The 22,737-nt window shown below is 45.1% G+C and overlaps 2 protein-coding genes and 1 pseudogene across 2 annotated transcripts; 2 read left to right on the forward strand and 1 right to left on the reverse strand.

Moving 5' to 3' along the window:
- The first annotated feature begins 3,607 nt into the window (after positions 1–3,607).
- LOC136502601 (isoflavone reductase homolog) lies at positions 3,608–4,942 on the forward strand (annotated as a pseudogene).
- A 1,845-nt stretch (positions 4,943–6,787) lies between these two features.
- Positions 6,788–10,695, forward strand: LOC136504171 (isoflavone reductase homolog). The gene is made up of 4 exons (XM_066499032.1): positions 6,788–7,169; positions 9,186–9,426; positions 9,722–9,925; positions 10,289–10,695. Exons 1-4 carry the CDS (start codon positions 6,840–6,842, stop codon positions 10,450–10,452), a joined length of 939 nt encoding a protein of 312 aa, XP_066355129.1. The 5' UTR covers positions 6,788–6,839; the 3' UTR covers positions 10,453–10,695.
- A 3,803-nt stretch (positions 10,696–14,498) lies between these two features.
- LOC136503892 (uncharacterized mitochondrial protein AtMg00860-like) lies at positions 14,499–14,915 on the reverse strand. Its single transcript, XM_066498819.1, has one exon. The coding sequence runs from the start codon at positions 14,913–14,915 to the stop codon at positions 14,499–14,501; it is 417 nt and encodes a 138-aa protein (XP_066354916.1).
- Between the last annotated feature and the right edge of the window lie 7,822 nt (positions 14,916–22,737).

The following is a 22,737-nucleotide window of genomic DNA, read 5'->3' on the forward strand; positions in this document are numbered from 1 at the left end:
TTGAGGGTTGTTGTTGGAGTTGAGCCTAAAGAAGGCCCTCAAAAGTTGGGGAGCCCTCAAATCTAAAGTAGGGGCTCCAATTTGAGCGCTATTACTCGAGATGTGTTACTTAGATGTGTAACTTGAGGGCTCTAATTTTAGTAGCCAAGCTCTTCTTCAGTTCTTTTTCGCTTTCTGTATGAAATGTGTTACTTAGATGTGTAACTTGCTTGATCCACAAAGCTTGCCGTATAAATGATCAAATATAGATTACGTCATCTGAGATGAACAAACACTATTAGGCATTAGCTTCTTTCAGAGAGTTAACGGAATACCATTCAAAACTGGGATGTCACCATTCAACTACTGATCTTTTTCACTGAACCTTAGCACAAGCAGTTCCTACATACTACTGATCTTTTTTCTGCAGATGTCTGACTGACAGGATTTTTGAAGGTTCTATCAACCTTGCAATGACTGAGTTCACTCGTTATTGGATTTGCCGCAAGAGCTCGGTGCTTGCTCCATGTCCACTGATGACGCGAACCCACCAATGACAGCACTCTAGCTCCCGACATTGGGCACCGCACGACCATCATCGCATCTTCTTCGCCCCAGCATCCTAGAAAACTTCTCGGCCTCCTCCATCTCTCCAAGCTTGCCGTATATGCACACCAATGAGTTGCTGACAAACAGGTAGCCACGGACGAGCCCTTCAAAAAGGCATAGGCATGCAGCGTGGTCCACGTCACAGCGTCCAGCTGTCCTGGGCGTGTACGTACGGTGGAAGCGAAGCGCGAGGAACACGCAGCCCTGAGGGCGAGTGGCAGCGTGTAGGAGTTGAGCAGCAGCGGTATGGCCGGCCCTGCGCGACTACCCGCCCGCTTGCGCGTCGGCGGACATGGTTGGTCCCCCACGGCTGCCCACCCACTTGTCTAGGCGACGGTGTGGCTGCCCAGCGCGGCCACCTGCCCGCATTCTTGCTCACGCGGCGCAGGCTGGCCGGCAGCTCACGCGCGGTGGCGGCATGGCTGGCCTGCACGCCCGGCGACGGGGAGCCTGGCGGCACAGCCACCCTCGCGCCCGCTCGCCCGGGCGATGGCGTGCCTACGGGCTCGGTGAGGGCTCTTTTGAGAGAGAGAGATCGAGGAAAAGGGGTTTAATGAAAAAATATCAAGCTTCCAAACAGGTTTGGACCTGCGGTGCACAGCATTAAAAGTTTATGGACCCAGAAATGCACTTTAAGAGTTGATGGACCTATATGACACATCTCTAAAAGTTAATAGACCTATGGTGTATTTTACTCTATAATTTTTATGGTGCCTTGATTTGATTTTTATAAACTCAAACATTTTCTATGATCAGAGCCTAATCTACCCGAACCAAGGCCTTGGATATACATAGATTGTTCGCTTGATCGTTTCTGCGGCTTATAAGCCGGCTGATGCTGTTTTGTTGTGAGAGAAAAACATTGTATCATGGCTAATAAGCATGGCTGATACAATCGAGCGAACATGGCATAGTAAGCACTTCTGTGCTTGAAGCAGCAGATTGAAGCGCTGATGATGGAAGTTGTATTATTACAAGGTTTGTATTATCAACACTTAATTATAATATAAGTACAAGTACTACATGATTGGGTTCAGATGATGCATATCATGCTGAGTGCATATACGATACATGACTTCCTTGATTGTAGGGTTGTTGCCAATTATGCCAGACCTGAAATGATGGATTACTGACTCGTGGGAGAATGGATTAGTTACCCTTTCTGAAAGTGATCTCCAGCAGAGTCCTGTTGAATGCTTCAATTGCAAGGGCTAATACAGAGGAAGAAATCGAACGCCTCAAATTGCATAAAAAATCAAGTCCTAGATACGATTGCAATTAGCTGAAGAATGTAGCAGATAGTGAGAGCTACGTGATACACTGTTTGTCGTTCCTTTTTTTTTTGAACTTTAACGTGCATAAATTTGTTTGTGCACCAGCATAAGTGAAATGTGCCTAGCAGTCTAGCACGTTCTCTATATATGTACGATAGTCTATACGACCACAGAATATATATATTTCTGGTAGCTGTAGAGCTTATTGACGCAGACCGAAAGTTTGAAGTGTATAACTTGATATATGATATTAATGGTGTGCAAAGTTTGAAGTGTATAACTTGATATATGATATTAATGGTGTGCAGATGGTACTCCCTCTGTGAAGGACCAAGCAGGCGACAAGAGTCTAGAGGGGGATGTGAATAGGAGCCTAAAAAATTCTTCACAAGAATTGAGTCCTATGCAACCTCAAAAAAAAAAAAAAAAAAAGAAGAAGAATTGAAGCCTATGTCCCAAAATTACCCAACGCGTCCCTCTTCTAATTGTCAAAATCACATATGCCAGAAGCAAACGAGAAAGACCCAAAGAAACAAGTAAACAAAACTAATCTAACAAAAAGTGTTACTGCTAATAGGCTATACAAACAAATCAAAATGCACTCACTAAACTGAACTCTGAATACTATTATGAAAAGCCTCAGAAGCTGCACATGAAGCACTTAAGAGCTAAGACAACTAGGAACCGATAGAAACAAACAACTCCTACAAAGAAATCTCTGAACTGACTGAAACACGAAGTCTGCAGCTGAGCTTTACCGTATTTTTCTTCTTTCCTGGGCAAACTGCCCTGCCTCGATCACCTTTGCTTTGTGATGATGGGCGGCAGATTTCACTTGGGAAAAAAAGGATTGAAATTTCATCTTGTCAAACTTATAATTTGTTGAAATTTCAGTGGACATTTCACACTTTCGAACCATAAAAGGATTGAAATTTCAGTGGAAAAAAGGAGCTCAATCTTGAAGGGGAAGGAGGCGTCGGAGTGGGAAACGCACCCAACATAATAAAAATAAATAAATAAAAATCAGGCGCATCTGATCCCGGGTCCACGTGCTTCTCTGTCTCACATCACCGGCTCTAACCTGTTTCCTAGTCCTCACTCTGTCCCCGGCCCTTCACACCTTCCTTTAGCCCCTGACCCCGTCATCCCTGACGCCACGGTGACATCACCATGTCTCCGACTCCCTTCCTCGTCGGCTCTCTGAGGATGTGCTTGTGCTACGCAAAGATGAAGTGAATGTACTTTTCTTTTAAAACTGGAGTATATATAGAATATAAAAACCAAACAAATATACTCTTCCGCATACCAAGATAAGCGCACGTCAAGTATTTCATCTAGTATTTTGAGGAGTCAATCAATTTCAGGTTTAACGGAACAGGTACAAATAAAATATGCTAATGTTTATGACAGCAAATAAATATCATTAAATTAATCGTGTGAGTCGAACGAAGTACGTGATACTTGTTCATAGATCGGAAATGGTTTTGAGTGTCTCATCTTCAAACTGTTGCTGCTAATCCGATCCCATCCCATATGAGCAGCAAAATAAGTTGCACCAACAACACAGCAGCAGAGGAATTTGCGTTTTTCTTGAGCCACCCCAACTTCACAATAACCAACAAAGAAACTATTGCAAACAACAATACAAAAATGCCCTTTAACATGTACGGACCCTCGTATATAGTTCAATATATAAAACGATAGATGAAGAGATGCTGAGTCTAAATAAAATTACGTCATTGTGGATGCAGCGTTTTATACCATCCGAATTCGGCATGGATCCATCCAAGATGAGTGCTCTTGAACCAGGAAGGGTTACATTTGATGAGAAGATGGACCTAAGATGGGCGATTGAAGAGGCCAACATTCCCCACACATATTTTCTGCCAATTGCTTTGCTGGTTACTTTTGCCCAAACCTATGTCAAATGCGCAACCTGTTGCCACCCAAAGAGAAAGTTCATGTATATGGAGACGGCAATGTCAAAGGTAAAACATTGTACAGTACTTGTTCGTCTCCTCCACCCATCATTCCTTTTGTATTTAATCTGACACCAAGACCCATTTTCAGTAAAGTTTTTTTAATTCATCACAAATACATGTTAGCTTTTTCATATGTGAAGTGTGCACATATATAACAGGGCATGTTTCCACTAAATTATTTGTAATATAACTTTCTGATACTATATGTACATGATTTTTCCCATTTTAACTTTACGTAAATCAATATTGAGCATGTCCCTTGTAAAGCATAGCATGTCCAAAATAGACATATTTACACAGAGATTTATAAAACTGGAAGTAACAACATGTCCCACTTTTAACTGCATATATGACACATATATATATGTACCATGCAGTTATATTTTGTGATGAAGACGGTGTTGCAACATATACAATCAAGTCTGTTGATGATCCATGCGCATTGAACAACACAATATACCTAAGACCACCAGAAAACATCTTGACTGAAAATGATGTTATCTCAAAATGGGAAAACCTTTCTGGAAATGTTCTGGAAAAAATTCACATTCGTGCAGATGAATTCTCGGCTTCAATGAAAGGTAACCACAAAAATTGTTTGTCTTAGCACAATGCATACTTTTGAAAAATTCAATGCATAGGATTTAGATTCTTTCTTGTTTGTGTAATTATGAGTCACACCATAATTGGTAGTGGGGTCACATCAGTATCGTTTAGGGTGAAAAGATGTGATTTCCACTTATAGTTGTACACATAAAAGATCCCAAAATGGTACCATCTTACTTTCGACATTGAAGGCGATGTATGGAGTGTACTACACAACTGCATGTAAAAAATATCGTTGGTGTTTCCTCAAAAATTTAAGTGTCCATGAAAATTGTCATTGCACATCTCCCTGTTGAACGTAATTTATGATTTTCCATGGGATGTGCAGATACTGACTTCGCCAATTAAGTCGCAGTGGGACACTTTTACGATATTTTATATGAAGGTTGCTTGACAAATTTTGAAATCGGCGACGATGCAGCAGAGGCTACTCTGTTGTACCCAGACGTTCAGTATACTCGCATGGACAAGTACATGAAAAGATATCTGTAACTGCTAAAGTAGACTTATTGTTGGCTTGTCTGAAAGAATCCGTTGTTGTTGTATGTGACCTTCACCCGCATGGACGAGTACATGAAAAGATATCTGTAACTGCTAAAGTAGACTTATTGTTGGCTTGTCTGAAAGAATCCGTTGTTGTTGTATGTGACCTTCACCCGCATGGACGAGTACATGAAAAGATATCTGTTACTGCTAAAGTAGACTTATTGTTGGCTTGTCTGAACGAATCAGTTGTTGTTGTATGTGACCTTTTTGGGTTATCATTGCTCTATTTTATTACTCAGTTTGGATTCTTTATCTTTTTAATATAATCGGCCGCTCTTCTGCGTGATTTGTTTCAAAAAAAATTGTTGCCTTGTCTTATGATATTAGAATCCCTCAACATCAAGTGTTAGAAATATTTGTTCTTTGTAATGCCACAGGGTCCAAATGGTACACTTTGAAAATGTTTGGCCTTTGTATTATCTCATAGTCTAAATCACTAAGATCCACGGTCCGTGTTGAGTACACCATACACTCCCACTAAACCACTTATAATTTCGTCACTGCTTCACGTAAAAGGACTAACCTAGGGTTAGTGTTATGAACTCTAGAAACTTCATTTGCTGTTCTAATCCACCTTAATAACAAAGGTGGTAAACCCCTTCATAGTCTAAATACCGTTCTTTTTCTTCTTCTGCTTCCTCTTCTTCTTCTTCTTCTTCTTCTTCTTCTCTCCCTCAGCCTTATCTGCTCATGGGCACCCATGCGGCCTCTTCTTCCACCGCACAACAGGGCACCCATCACTACTAGAGAACAGACTTTAGAACGATGTCCCAATTTGGCATTAGCCTCGGCATTTTTTGCCACCGGGACTAAAGAGTCCCGGTTGGTGTCTCCAACCGAGACTAAAGGTCCCTGCCCAACGGCTAAACCGGGACTAAAAGTCCTCCAACCTTTAATCTCAGTTGGTAATACCAACCCAGACTAAAGGTAGACCCTTTAGTCCCGGTCGGTAACACCAACCCGGACTAAAGGACCCTTTAGTCCCGGTTGGTAACACCAACCGGGACTAAAGGTCCTCGGATGGGTTAGTTCAAAAGGAAAGCATCCCATTCATTGTTAGATGTGTTGTGTAGGTGGGGTGGTAAACTACGCGTGAGGCAGCGCATGAGGTCTTGGGTTCGAATCTCACAGGGCGCAGCGGTGGGAGGCATTATTTTTTTTAAAGCTGGGAGGATCTTTAGTCCCGATTGTGGCAAACCGGGACTAACGGTTGTGGCAAACCGGGACTAAAGAACAACACCTTTAGCCCTAGATTACTAGTATCGGTTAGGAAAACCGGGAGTGGAGCTAGTTCCCAATCGAGACTAGATCTCATTTCTGTAGTAGTGCATGTGGTCTCCTTCCATGCACCGCTGACGCTCGCGCGCCACCCACCCCTCTCGGCCCACCCTGAGTCTAGCTTTGGCGCCAGTGGCCGCACACTCGCCCGCAACAGCCTGCAATTGGCATATAGACCAAGTTTATAAATTGAAGGGAAGAGTTGTATTTATTTGGAGAACAGACCCATGCTGCTACTCCCACCGTACCTTTTTATGTGTCATTCTCACTTTTTCGGAGAATTCAAACGTAGTTAACTTTGATAAAATATACAAAATAAAATATTAATATTTATAGTACATAATTAGTATGATTAGATCAATCGTTAAATATATTTATCTAGAGATATAAATGTTGTTAATATTTTCTAAATCAATTTTGACAAAATTTAATTCACACGACTTCTACAGCGCACTTAAATAAGTACGGAGGGAGTACGTCTCTGTTTCCGTGTAATAAAGTAGCAAGGTGGCAAACAGCCTGAAGATAAGCAGCTCTGTTCCAATCAATCGTCCTCTCACCAACCATGGAGAAGAGCCGGGTCCTGGTGGTGGGCGGCACCGGGTACATCGGCCGGCGGATCGTGCGGGCGAGCCTGGCGCAGGGTCACCCGACGCTGGTCCTGATGCGGCCGGAGATCGGCCTGGACATCGACAAGCTCCAGATGCTGCTCTCCTTCAAGGCGCAGGGCGCGCGCCTGGTGGAGGCGTCGCTGGAGGACCACGCAGCTCTCGTCGCCGCCGTGGCGCAGGCCGACGTGGTCATCTCGGCCATGTCCGGGGTGCACTTCCGCAGCCACAACCTCTCCCTGCAGCATAAGCTCGTCGAGGCTATCAAGGAGGCTGGGAACATCAAGGTGCGTCGCTTCACAAACTGTTCCAGTATACTAGCCACTACTTATTGGCGGTTCAGAAAGCTTCTTTTTTTAATCCGAGTTGTGTTCCTGAATCCATTTTGTTCTTTCCTGGGCGAGCTGCCCTGCCTCTCTACTCCAGTCTCCAGTACGTCTGCATCTCTGATCTTCCTGGCCTCGCTGTTATCTGTATCTGCTAAGAAGATGTAACGAATCTATTTAAAAGTTTTCTCTCTATATGACTAATGACTAATTCTTTAATTTTGATATTACTAATAATGCATTGAAACTATTTAGTAGTATATCTATAAGTAACTTTTAGTATTAATTTAATGATACATAAATATTAATTTTTTTAGTATTTTTCTAATTTAGTTTAAACCTAATATATCTGTTATTGCAATTTATTTTGATAATTTATTTTTCTCATGTAAATTAATTTATGTAACTTATGATTTTATGATAGATATTACATAAATAACGATTCATTAATTTATATATTCAATTATTAAATATTTATTAATAACTGAATTATTTTTTTGAGCTATTCTTGTCTATGTTATATATCCACAAACTTTATTATCTACTTGTGTAATAATTTTGTAATTAAAAAAATTGATAAAACAAAATGGCTACTTGTTGCCTACAATTCTTATTTAAATTTCTTCACTTAACCTATCGTTTTATTAAATATTATCCATTACAATTTGGTTCACTTCGATATTGATGATTACTAGAAGTGTACTTTGATTTTATTTCACTTTGGTTATCGACGAATTTAGTAATAAAATGTTATTCATGTACGTTAAATTTAACAATATGCATTTTGAGTTGAATTAAGTAAATATTCGAATAGAAATCCGAATACGGGACCGCTATTTTGTATTCATATTCGCAAAGATCCGTATTTGTATTGGAATCTGAATTAAAATGTGGTAAAAGGTGACATCAAGATTTGATTCCATATAATCTGATCCATTTTCAACGCTACCTATCACCTTCTATTTGCTTTGTGATGGGCCGACAGATTTGATTTTGGGGACACCACCAACGACTTCAACGATAAAGTTTTTTTTTGAAATTTCAGTGGAGTGGAAAAAAGAAGCTCAATCTTTAATGGGAAGGAAGAGGACGTGGGAGTCGCACACGCACCCAAAATAATAATTAAAAAAAAATCAGGCGCATCTGATCGCCGTGCTACGTGCTTCTCTGTTTCACATCACCGTCTCTAATCTGTTTCCTAATCCTCACTCTGCCCCCGGCCCTTCACTCCTTCTGGTAGCCCCCGACTCTGTCATCCCTGACGCCCGACGGCGACACCACCGTGTCCCGACTCCTCCCTCCTTGGCTCTCTGAGGATGTGCTTGTGTTATGCAAAGACGAAGGGAATGTACTCTTCTTTTATATATATATATATATATATATATATATATATATATATATATATATATATAGAATAAGAACCAAACAAATATACTCTTGTCCCTACCAAGATAAGCTCACATCTAGTATTTCGAAGAGTCAATCAATTTCAGGTTTAACTAAACATGTACAAAATTCACTGATGTTTATGATAGAAAATAAACATCATCAAATTAATCATGCCATATATTATCATATTAAATTATTTAGGGATATAAATGTCAATACTATTTGATAATAGTCAAAATTAAAATTAGTTAACCACATGATGTACACTTATTTTGAGTCGAACGAAGTACGTTATACTTGTTTATAGATCGGAAATGGTTTTGAGTGTCTGGTCTTCAAACTGTTGCTGCTAATCCTATCCAATCCCATATGAGCACCAACAACGCAGCAGCAGAGGCATTTGTGTTTTTGTTGAGCCTTCCCAACTTCACATTAGCTACGAATAAAGAAACTAATGCAAACAACAGTGTAAAAATGTCCTTTAACATGTACAGATGCAGACTCTCGTATATATAGTTCAATATATAGAACAACAAAAGACGAAGAGGTACTGAGTCTAAATAAACTTAAGTTATTGTGGAGATGCAGCGTTTTGTACCATCGGAATTCGGCATGGATCCATCCAAGATGGGGCATGCTCTTGAACCAGGAAGGGTTACATTTGATGAGAAGATGGACCTAAGATGGGCGATAGAAGATGCCAACATTCCCCACACCTATGTTTCTGCCAATTGCTTTGCTGGTTACTTTTGCCCAAACCTATGTCAAATGCGCACCCTTTTGCCACCCAAAGAGAAAGTTCATGTATATGGAGACGGCAATGTCAAAGGTAAAACATCATACACTACTTGTCCATCATTACTTTTGTATTTAATTTGACATGAATATCCATTTTCACTATAGTGTTTGTTTAATTGATCACAAATATATATTAGCTATAACTTTACGATTTTATATGTACATGATTTTTCCCATTTTATATGAACATAAATCAATATTGTGCATGTCCCTTGTAAAGCATACCATATCCAAAATGGACATATTTACACAGTGATTTATAAAACTAGAAGTAACAACATGGCTTCTAACTACGTATTTATGACACATATATATGTACCATGCAGTTATATTTTGTGATGAAGATGATGTTGCAACATATACAATCAAGTCTGTTGATGATCCTCGTGCAGTGAACAAGACAATATACCTAAGACCACATGAAAACATCCTGACTCAAAATGATGTGATCGCAAAATGGGAAAAGCTTTCCGGAAATGTTCTGGAGAAAATCCACATTCCTGCAGATGAATTCTTGGCTTCAATGAAAGGTAACTACAAAATTTGTATGTCTGAGGGCAATGCAAGGTTTTTTTTATTGAAAAATCCAATGCATATGATTTAGATTCTTTCTTGTTTGTGTAATTATTAGTTACACCATAATTGGTAGAGAGGGGGTCACATCAGTATTGTTTAGGGTGAACAGATGTGATTTCCACCGATACCTGTACACATAATTGATCCCAAAAATGGTATCATCTTACTTCGACATTGAAGGCTGATGTATGGAGTGTACTACACTAATACTTATAAAAAATATTGTTGGTATTTCCTAAACAATTTTAGTGTCCATGAAAATTGTCATTACACATCTCCCTATTAAACGTAAATTATGATTTTCCATGGATGTGTAGATACAGACTTCGCCAATCAAGTCGGAGTGGGACACTATTACCACATTTTCTATGAAGGTTGCTTGACAAATTTTGAAATCGGTGAGGATGGAGCAGAGGCTACCCTATTGTACCCAGACGTTCAGTATACCCGCGTGGACGAGTACATGAAAAGATATCTGTAACTGCTAAAGTAACTATTGGCTTGTCCTGAATAAACCATACTCTGTTGTGCGCAAAGGGTTCAGTATATGCGCATGGACGAGTGCATGAAAAGATATCTGTAACTATTAAAGTAAACTTATTGTTGGCTTGTCCTGAATGAACCATACTTTGTTGTACCCAGAGGTTCAGTATACCCGCATGGACGAGTACATGAAAACATATCTGTAATTGCTAAAGTAAATTTATCGTTGGCTTGTCCTGAATGAACCACTTGTTGTTGTATGTGGCCTTTTCCAATTATTGTAGCTATGTTGTATTACACTGTCTGGATTCTTCATCATTTTAATATAATCGCCAACTCTTTTGCCAGATTTGTATAAAAATTATTGACTTGTCTTACCATATTAGAACCCCATCAACACCGTGTGTTAGAAATAATTGATCTTTCTAATGCCACCGGATCTAAATGGTTCATATCAACTCTACACTTCGAAAGTGTTTGGTCTTTGTATTGTCTCATAGTCTAAATGACTCACATCCACTATACATGATGAGTAGACCGTACACTCCCACTAACCCACGTACAGTTTTGTCACCGCTTCACGTAAAAGGACTAACCTAGGGTTAGTGTTATGAACTCTAGAAACTTTATTTGTTGTTCTAATCCACCTTAATATATAACCAAGGTGGCGAAACCCAGTGAAGAGACCATGACGCCTAAGAGTTTTTTTAATTAACACTACAAGAATCCTGCTGATCTATGATGAAAATTTTCCATCACCAATCACCAAAAAACCGTCACTATGCAGCATCTGTGATGGTTTCAGAGATCATCATGGATTGAGCGTCATGGATTAACCCCTGTATTAAAAACTATCACGGATTAAGAGAATCGGTGATGGTTTTAAATCGTCACTGTAGAGCCCGAGGCCTAGTGAGCCCAGCCAACCCCATTTTCTGTGACAAAAAATAACCGTCACGGATAAATTTCCACATCACCAATCATCATAGATAAGTTGGTTGAGTTACTTGTGGTGGAACCTGCCCATCTAGGTTCACGTCCTCGACTTGGCACAGATGCTCGTATTTTCCTGGATTTATTCCAGGCTTTAACAACGCTATGCTTTCAGTGGTAGGCGACGTCTCCATCGACAGCAAGGCGCCTGTGGTGACTTCGTGAATCTCGAGATCTGTCGGCTCAGTACTTCGGAGGTGCTCATAGGGGTAGGGTTTATGTACGTGTATTCATAGGTGTGAGTGTGCATGCGTGTTGTGGGCGTCAACGTTGTACTGTGTAATTCTAAAAAAACAATCATCATAGATGCTTACATGGATGCTTACGTGGGCATCCCAGCACAATATGAAAGGTGGGCCACTTTTTAGCCTGTTTTTAGCCCACTTTCAATCTGTTTTCAGCCCATTTGCAACATATTTTTAGCCCATTTACATCTTGTTTCAGCATATTTTTCAGTTTATTTTTTCAGCCGATTATTATAGCACATACAACATACAGCCCATATATCAGCTCATTTTCAATTACATAAAGTTTTCATCTAGCATCACATACACAAGTTTTCATCCAGCTTTACATAAAGTTGTCATCCAGCCCTAAAAACAAAAAAGGATAGGTTCGAACAAATACATTTGCCCTCTTCTCTGCTCTACTAGTTCTGCTTCCAGTTTGGTAGCCTGAAAAATCAAAGACCAAAAACAGGATTTAGAAGCATGGCGCTTAATACACTTGAGAAGAATTGAAATAGCTAGCAATAGATGCCACATTTCCGAAACTTCTGTTGATAGGGCTTGATGCCCTACCGGAGTTGCTGCGCAGGTTATAGGGGTGAAAGAGGGGAGGACATGGTATGTACTCTCGACGTCGGCGAGAGAGCGGCGGCTGCTGCTGCAGCCCTAGAGTTCACGCGAGGGAGAGAGGGCAGGGACGGCTGGCTCCCAAGGGAAGACAAAACCTTAATTGTTGCTTTCTGCTTAATTCCAATCATCCCAAATTACAATTATTTATCCTTCCCTATAGATGCTATAATTAAGGAACTATATCTATCTCTAAGAAAATACCAAATAAGCGATAAATTGGGCCTCTAAGCCCCTTAACAGACTGCACCCTAGCCACTATTGGGCCTGCGCCTGGCATAGGGGATGCCGGTCATAACATCTCTCCCCGCCTGCGCAAACAGCTCGTCCTCGAGCTGGAAGTCGGGGTAGACGTCGCGAAGATGTTGGAGAGGCTCCCATGTTGCGTCCTCCGCTGGCAGGCCGCGCCATTTGACAAGCACGTGCCACACGTCTCGCCGAAGTTGTGCACGAAGGGTGCGCTCCAGAGCTAGCAACAGCCGGCCATCCGATATCGGTGGCAGAGGAGCAGGAGCCGCTGGGGGATCACGTTTGTGGGGCTTCAACAGCCCCACATGGAAGACATCATGCAGACGGGTGCCCTCCGGAAGTTGGAGGCGGTACGCCACCTGGCCGATGCCCTCCAGCACTTGGAAGGACCGGCATAGCGAGGGCCAAGCTTCCCTTTGGCGCAGAGCTCGAGGGACTGGGCAACGCGGTGGAGTAGGCGCAACCATACCCAATCCCCGATGGCAAACTCTCGGTCGCGGTAGGACGCGTCGTAGTATTTCTTGGACAGCTGCTGTGCTTGGAGAAGCCTTTCCCGAATCTCCGCGAGCACCTCGTCACGCTCCCGAAGAAGGTCGTCCACCGTGTCCGTTTTGGCTGACCTGGCCGTGTAGGACAAGATGGCCGAGGGTGGCCGGCCGTAGACCACCTCAAAAGGTGTGGCGCGTAGTGCCATGTGGAAGGAGGTTTTGTAGCAGTACTCCACCCAGGGCAGCCAGTTCACCCACGCTCGCGGCCGGTCACCTATGACACACTGAAGATACATTATGATGACTTTATTGACCACCTCAGACTGACCGTCTGTCTGCGGGTGGAAGGTTGTGCTCATGCGGAGCGTGACGCCCGCCATCTTGAAGAGGTCATGCCGCACATGACCACTGAAAATCGGGTCCCTGTCGCTGACGATGGAAGAAGGGAACCCATGCAAACAAACAATGCCGTCGAAGAATGCACGTGCAACCAAAGCGGCGGAGAATGGATGGCCAAGGGCGATGAAGTGCGCGTACTTGGAGAATCTGTCGACCACCGTGAGAATGACGGATTTACCGCCGACCTTGGGTAGGCCCTCGATAAAATCCATCGAGATGTCCGCCCAAACCTGGGACAGAATGTTGAGGGGCTGCAATAATCCGGCGGGCTGCAGGGACTCCGTCTTGTTCCGCTGACACACGGTGCACGCCCGCATGAAGTTTTTGACAAGAGCACGGTCGCCAGGGATGTAGAAGTCCGAGCACAGGCGATGGAGCGTCTTCTGGACTCCCTCGTGGCCCGCCGAGTGAGCCAGGAGGAGCACCTGATGGCGTAGGTCATCATAAGTTGGCATGAATATGCGAGCACCGTGGAGCAAGAAACCGTCATCGATGCGCCAAGGTGCGGCCAGCGCGCCTTCCTAGAGGCGCTGAAGGAGAAGCTGGGCATCCCCGGCTGCAGCTGTAGCCGCACGGATGTCGTCGAGGAGGGCGAATGCCGGCGTGGACAGCAAGTGCATAGCCGCCCCTAAAGCAGCACCGTCCTCGACACCATGGTGGGACAAAGCATCCGCCACGGTGTTAAGCTGTCCGGGGCGATATTCCACGACGAAGTCGAACCCAAATAGCTTACTGATCCATTGGTGCTACGGCATGGTGGAGAGGCGTTGGTCCAGCAAGAACTTGAGGCTGTAATGATCCGTGCGGACCAAAAAGTGACACCCCCATAGGTATGGCCGCCAAAGGTAGACGGCCTAGACGAGCCCGATCAGCTCACGTTCATAAGCCGTGAGCTTGAGATGAAGTGCAGCAAATGGCCGACTGAAGAAGGCGAGCGGTCCGTCGTCCTGGTGGAGAACCGTGCTGAACCCAGCGCCAGACACATCACAGTCCATGGTGAACTGCTTTGCGAAGTCGGGCATCTGGAGTACGAGGCCTGTAGACAGAGCCCGCTTGAGTGCCTAGAACGCCATGTCCGCCTCATCGAACCAAGCGAATGCATCCTTGCGCAGGAGGTGAGTCAGCGGGGCTACGATGACGCCAAAGTCGCGGATGTCCTTCCGATAGTAGCCGGCGAGGCCTAGGAAGCCGCGCAGGCCACGGGTGGACCGTGGGGTCGGCCATGACGCCACAGCGACCACCTTGTCGGTGTCCATGGCGACACCGCCTGCTGAAATCACATGGCTGAGGTACGCCACCGAGGAGGCCCCAAATGAGCATTTGGAGCGCTTGAGGTGGAGCCTGTGCGCCCGTAACGCATCGGGGATGATGCTGATGTGCTGCAAGAGCTCTGCCCATGAAAAGCTAAAAATGAGGATGTCGTCGAAGAACACCAGCACGAACCTGCGGAGGAAGGGGCAAAGCACGTCGTTCATCATGGCCTAGAACGTTGCCGGAGCGTTGGAGAGGCCGAATGGCATCACCAGAAACTCAAAGTGCCCATGGTGTGTGCGGAACGCTGTTTTGGCGACGTCGTCAGGATGCATTCGCACCTGATGGTAGCCCGAGCGCAAGTCGAGCTTGGTGAAAAACCTAGCGCCATGTAGTTCATTGAGGAGCTCATCAACCACCGGGATCAGGAACTTATCTTTAGATGTCTTGGCGTTGAGAGCGCGGTAGTCAATGCAGAAACGCCAGGAGTTATCCGCCTTGCGCACCAACAGCACGGGGGTGGAGAATGGGGACATGCTTGGTCTGATGATGCCTTGGGCGAGAATGGTTGCACATTGTCATTCCAGCTCGTCCTTCTGTAGCTGGGGGTAGCAGTAGGGACGAACCGCGACCGGTGCTGTGCCCGGAAGCAGGTGGATGCAGGGATCATATGGCCTTGCCGGTGGTAGCCCCTGCAGTTCGTCGAAGACCGGCCCGAACTAGTGGAGGAGGCGGTCCAGCAGGGGCTGTGATGGGGCAGCCATGACCGCCCTCGTGGCTGGCTCCTGAATGTCATCGTGGGGAGAGCCAATGCCCTTCCACAGAATACGCCGGCCGCCGCGGGTGAATGCCATGCATAGATCCTCGAAGTCCCAGAGAATAGGACACAAGGTGCGGAGGTACTTGACGCTGAGGATGAGATCGAACCACCCGAGATTGATGCTGAAGCAGCTGATGGTAAACTCCTCCCCACCAATGGCGAGAGCGACGTCATGGGCGACCCCTTCGTAGGGCACACGGTCCCCGTTAGCCACTAGCACCCGCATGGAAGGTTGGGGCGTGGTGGAGAGGCGTAGGCGGCGCATGAGGTCAGCGTTGATGAAGTTATGCATCGAGCCCGAGTCGAGGAGCGCCACGAGACGATGGCCATGAACATGGACCGAAAGGAGCATGGCATTCTCAGTCCGGATGCCCACAATGGCATATAGGGAGACGGTGGCCTAGGCTGTGGGCTCCTGGACGACGATAGGGACAACCTCCTAGGGTGCGGCATCCTTCTGGAAGGCTGCTACCGCAGCCACCTCCGCGGGAACCTCATCGTCAAGAAAATCTATGGACTCCAGATAAAAGAGCCGCGGACACACATGGCCGCGCACATACGGCTCATCGCAGTTATAGCAGAGACCCTGGCGGCGACGCTCCAATTGCTCGGCTGGAGACAGACGGCGGAAAGGCCGAGCAGGGGTTGCCAACCCTGCTGTTGCTAGAACAGCAGCCGCGCCGGGGGTCGAGGGGGCACTAGAAGACCTAGCCGCTGGGGTGGCCAGGTGCCACACTGTCCTGTGGCTGGTATAGTGGCATTAGCCCGGTGCTCGAATGCCTAGGCCAGATGCATGGCCGTCTGAAGGTCCTAGGGCTCCCGAAGATCCACATTGACTATGATATGCTTCGAGAGGCCGCCACAAATAGCTCAGCCTTCTGCGGGGCCGAGAGATTGCGGGCATGGTAGAGCACGGCGTTGAAGCGAGCTGAGTAGTCCTTCACCGTGGAGGTGAACGGAAGGCGGGCGAGTTCGGACAGTCAGGTGTTACGAACCGCCGGCCCGAACTGCAGATTGCACAGCTCCTTGAAACAGTCCCAGGTGGGCATGCCCTCATCTTGCTTCAAGGCATAGTACCATGTCTGTGCCGCACCAGTCAGATGATAGGACGTGAGCCAGGTGGGATCTGAGGCGAGGGTACGCTGCCCTCCAAAAATTGCTCATAGTGATTGAGCCAATTCCGGGGGTCCTCGGAGCCGTCGTAGGTCGTAAACTCGAGCTTGAAGAAATGCGGAGGGTGAGCACCCTGAGGGGCCCCATGTGCGCCCTGGACGAAGGGCTCAGGAACACTGCCTGTGGATGGGGAGGCACTCACACCTAGGTGCCCAGGTCCGTAGAAGAGGGGCCGTCAGAACCCCCATAGAAAAAGCCATCGGCCTGGGGTCCCCCGTGGAAGACCACAGCGGCGGTAGTGGGCGGTGGCACTACTGATGTCGTAGCCGGAGAGGTCGCCATGGTGTACACCGGGCTAGTCGTCGAGACTAAAGCCCATGATGGAATCAACGAAGGGGAAGGCGGCATCCAGAGGAGATGGATGGGAATGCCCGTCATGCTGGAGTAGGGCATCCCATACGGCAGCACCGCTGGCAGGGTGGTCGCAGCCAGTTGCGGTGGCAGCGGCAGCGAAGGAAGCGGTGGTGGCGCGCTGGCCAGGTAGGACTGGATGGCAGCCATCGAGCGAGTCAGCTCCCCGATGGCGGCAGCCACCTGATCCGGCGTCATCTGTGCCGCATGCTTCATCTGGGTCGCGAGCGCGGAGGCAGGTGGCAGCGGCGAGGCGGTGACCACCGCGTCAGCGGAGGTGATCGGCGGCGGTGGCAGATTGTTGGTGGGATTAGGGCCTGACATCTCTGATACCAGGTTGATAGGGCTTGATGCCCTACCGGAGTTGCTGCGCAGGTTATAGGGGTGGAAGAGGGGAGGACGTGGTCTGTACTCTCGACGTCGGCGAGGGCCCATGGCGGCGAGAGAGCGGCGGCTGCTGCTGCAGCCCTAGAGTTCACGTGGTGCTACAGTATGAGGGTACTGTTCATGCGAGGGAGAGAGGGCAGGGACGGCTGGCTCCCAAGGGAAGCCAGCAACTTAATTGTTGCTTTCTGCTTATTTCCAATCATCCCAGATTACAAGTATTTATCCTTCCCTATAGATGCTATAATTAAGGAACTATATCTATCTCTAAGAAAATACCAAATAAGCGATAAATTGGGCCTCTAAGCCCCTTAACAGACCGCCCCCCTAGCCACTATTGGGCCTGCGTCTGGCATAGGGGATGCCGGTCATAACATCTGCACTGGAAAAATGCAATTGAACTACTACTACTTAAGTTGCACAAGCAAGGTAGGAAGGCTACAGCAAACTGAAATTACCAGGAAAAGGCTAACTTAGCTACCAGGAAATTAGCTACAGAAAAATCTGAGAGAATTAAATATTTATGAACCGTTTAGGCAACCAGCCTCTACCATGAATGGCAGTGTTGATCCGAATAAAAATTGCTCAACAGGTGCACAAGCAAGCAAGCAAAGATTGTATACTGTCGAATGAAAAGAGCACTTAGCAAGAGTCGCTCGCTGCTGGGTGCTGGCCTGCTGCTGTATACTGTATTTCTACTCGAGCTGCTGCTGTTGTAATCTGAAATGCTGAGAGATGAATGCAGAACTACTACTATTGTCATGCTGTCGGCCTGCTGACTGGAAGAAAAACCAAGCTGCACAAACAAACAGGTAGTTCGACGCCAGAGAAACACGCGAACTGGAGAAGGCAACACTACAATTAATTGGTTTCAGGAACAGCAGAATGTCCAAAGGTTACCCATGGGCTCATGGACCTGCATTGTTACCGTAAGAAAATATTTTAGAAGTGAACTACCAAAAGTTTCAGAAGTAAACTACCTATATAGCCATAGTTGGTGGTGAGCTCGGCCATCTCTTACCATGAACATGCCTGCGCAAACAGAAATAAGGATCATACACTTAACAGTCGAGAAAAAATTATAATTTGACTACCTTTGCAGCAGGTCTGGCTCATCTTGGAGGCCTGCGCCAATGTCGATCAGATAGCTACGGTTGCCGAGGTCGACATCCACTACCGTGGAGACCCTGGACTCCGCCGTAGGCTGCATGAGCGGCGCTGGCTATGAAGCCATCCGATGGCGCCTCGCAGGGGAAGCGTGGAGGGAATAGCTGACGCGACGGTGAGGGGACGGAGGCGGGGCCAGAGCTCCACGAGGGAGCTGGGGAGAGATGGCCGCGCAGGATGAGGATGCGGCGACTTCAAGGAGGGAGGACGCGAAGGCTGCCATGAGATAGCTTGGGAAGCGGACGGCCGTCTGTGCCGATGAGGCCCAATGTTTATTTATTTTTTCTTGTTCTATTTTCAGTCCAAATATGCTATACTAATCTATCTATACTAAAAAGAGCGAAGGAATTGAAAAATACCTGTTACCTGAAAATTCCTACCCACCCTGTGTTTTAACCCTTAGATGTGATTTGAGATCTTGATCTAAGGGATAATAAACGTCATTACCTCCTAACATATGGGCCACATCTTACAAAAACGTAAGATTTTTGGGTTCCTGCCATACAATTCCATCGCCGGCGTTTTTTTTTCACCGAGACAATTTTATACCCGCACGCACCCACTCCTGAACGATCACGACTACTTTCACCGAGACAAAATTCTACCCGAGACTAAATTCTACCCAACTGCGCCTTCTGTTCTGCATGTCTGTACACATCCTGAATTGCTTAAATGCATTTATCTTTAATTTTTTGTTTCACCATTGCTTTAAAATTCCTTGTTTGCTGTGCTCCATATTAATATAAACATGACAACCTAAACCTTGGTATGGCTTCGAGCACAAGACAAGATGGCAATGTTCAAGGTGATATGTTATTTGTTTTTTAAAAATCAATCTATGTGGATTTTTTTATTTCAAAATCAAATAACATTTTCGTATATTTGTTAGAGGATGAAGTCGGCTTGGAGAATAGAAATTCAATAGGATATAAAAGGAAACGTGATGTAATGACTTGCGATAAAGATGTTGAAAGACGGGCTAGAAGCCGAGAATATCATCGTAACTATCGTGCACGGTTACAGGCTAAGGCTGTTAGTAACATAAAAAGAACACCCTGATCCTAGCATGATAATAGCAAAGCAACCAGGTTTGATTTAAACTTATGTTAATTATGTTACTATAATACAATTACATGTTATAAATGTGTAATAGAATTAATTGTAACATGAAACAGAACATACTGGTGTGCAGTCTAATGATATAGATGCTAGAAATCAGGAATATCAATGTAACTATCGTGCAAAGTTAAGGGCTAAGGCCAGTGCTAATGAAGAACATCATCCTAATCCAAAACATGATGAGAGCAAACAACACAGGTTTGATTACAAATTTGAAATATTACTGCAGTACTATTAAATGTTATATATTTGAGGCAAAACACACTTAAATATGAAACAGAACATACTGGTGTACAGTGTAATGATAAAGACGCAGACACAGAAAGACAGGCTAAAATTTGGGAATATATCCGTAACTATCGTGCAAAGTTAAGGGCTAAGGTTGATGTTAACTAACAACGCCATCCTAATCCAAACATGCTGATTGCAAACAACACAAGCTTGATTACATATTTGGTTACTGCAAGATTATTATTAAACTCATTGGTCTAATGTTAATAAAGTATTCAACTATTTATAATAATATATTATTGTGTTTAGGTACGATTTGCATACAACAACCAAAAACCTAGCTGTGCCACTCGGTTAGCCTCTCGCACAGTTTTTCTCTGACTTGTCAAGTCGACGAAATGAAAAAAACTTATAAAGAATAACACAGGGAAAAATCGGAAGTAATGTCGCGAAGCCACAAAGAATCAATGTAGGGAGTTTTAGATTTCAAATGAACAAACAATATGCAAGAGACATAATGCACACCTTTCCAAATGTATCATGGTCGCATAATTCCACCATGAGCAAATCATGACGTGCATCTTGTACAATGAATCAAATGTCTGGTTCCATATTGGATTTAGCGTGCCTGTCACAACCTTCAATAATACTGAATTATGAGAGCCTTGAAAAAAATATATGGGCGTACATAACTCTGAGATTGGGAAAGATAATAACCCTTGTCTTCTTTTTGGTTTCTCACCTCCTTAAGTACAGGACCACAAATGGGTCAGCCTTGCCACCAATGTACATAGGTGGCATGTACTCTGCAGAGATGACCGTTACCGAAAGGACTCCTCAAATAATAACATTTATCCTCTTATTAACATAATATCCATTAGACTCGGTTTTGAAAACCTTCTCCAATGAAGTTAGTTGAATCTGATTACCAAAAGGATTAGGAACCCCTACATGCTTAGCATGAGGGTAGTAGAGGTTCACTAGGTGAACCTGAGGAACAAGGAAACATGCAAAATCATTAACTTCCCTGCAAGAAAAAAATTGAGTTCAGTATATATAGCTTGAAAGGTAGGTGTTGCATGTGTAGGAGCTGGCCACAGGAACCACATATGTTAAGAGATAAGTTTTGCTGTCACATGCTTGGGATACATGACTTTATTAGCTACAAAGTTTTACTCTATTTACCCTCCATCCAACACAGATATATCAAAAAGTGGTGGTGGTGCTAGGTTCTGATTCTATAAGACATCCCTATCCATACCTACATATAAGAGCATGCCCTGGCGGCCTTCGGACGGCGCAACCAGCAATGGCAACCTGCCCGATGGCGCGGCCCTGTACCAACGGCTAGCAGGCAGCGCGGCCAGACCTGGCTCAGACCTGCCTCGGCGTCCTGCAGGTGGATCCACCAGCTCCGGCGGACAGCCCTGGGCAACGCGGCCAGACCCAGCGTAGCCCTGCCTCAGCAACCTACGGGCATATTCACAGTGCCGGTCCTAGGATTTTGAGGGCCCTCTAGCAAATTTGTCGCGATGGCCCCTCTCGACAAATGTTTCTCAGGTAACATTCTAAAATTCTAACACCTGACCTAAATTATAAGAAAAACATAACTATATTAGTACAAAGTACTAGATAAAAATTGAACAAGGAAAAAAAACCTAGGACACAGACAATTTGGATATGAACTTATTCAGAACCAAGATTCACAAATTACAAAAAGGGCAGAAGGCAATAACCAAGATCAGATGTCGTCGTCTTCGTCGAGCCCTGCTTCAGCTGCCTGGTCGCCGTCGTCGTCTGGCTTCTGGAAGACTAGAACTCGAGCATCGGTGTCTCGGTGATCTGCGCTGGTGATCGCGTGGTGAACTGGTGATCGGCGTTGTGTCTCTCGCAGTCTCCCGTCTCGCCAGAAGTTCGGAAGTCGCGACTCGCGATCGCTATGTGCGGGTGTTGGCGGCTTGGCTCCTTGCCTCTCGGAAAGAAAAAGGCCGACGACTCCTTTTGCTGATGGGCCGCTGCATCTTCTCATTAATCTTAAATCCTAATAGACTATAGCTAAAGGGTATGGAGTATTATATACTTGGGTTTGGGCCCCCATCCCGCGAGGGCCCTCGGCCGTCGCACCTCCTGCCCACCCCTTAGGGCCGGCACTGCATATTCACCAACTACGGCGGCCAGCCATATGGGCGACGCGGCCAGACCCGGCAAAGGAGCTCTGCCCGACTCAACTTCTTCACCGGCGGCAAGAACTGGGACGCGCACCAGCCTCGGCGGGGTGCTCTACATAGCAGGGTGGAGTACGGGCAGAAATGGAGGAGAGGAGGTGGAGAGAAATGGAGAAGACGGTGAATTGGGATGCGCTGCTGTAGAAAAATTAGATGATGACAGAAACAATTATGGACGCTTGCCACTTGCTCGCTGCTACCAGGGTCTATGGGCTTTTGGTCCAATTAGAATTAGAAAATAAAATATATACAAATACAAAGTTGGTAAAAAAACAAAATAAAAAAAAATCATTAATAAGGAAAAAAACATGATTAGTGTGTCTAATAATACCTTATCTAAACGATATGAAATTCTACTCTAATGCCCCAACATACGTACAATATAAAAATTAGCGATGAATTATAAATTATAAAAGTTTAAAAAACATAAAAAATTCAATACAAATAAAAACAAAAAAATACAAAAATAAAAAAATGTTGGTTTTTTAAAAAACATGGAAATAATATGATAAGATGATAAGGATAAACGAGCTAGAAAATGGCAAATAAAAACAACAAATATCTTCTAGACATGTGCGT

Source organism: Miscanthus floridulus, chromosome 14, assembly GCF_019320115.1.
Source record: "Miscanthus floridulus cultivar M001 chromosome 14, ASM1932011v1, whole genome shotgun sequence".
Classification (NCBI taxonomy): Eukaryota; Viridiplantae; Streptophyta; class Magnoliopsida; order Poales; family Poaceae; genus Miscanthus; species Miscanthus floridulus.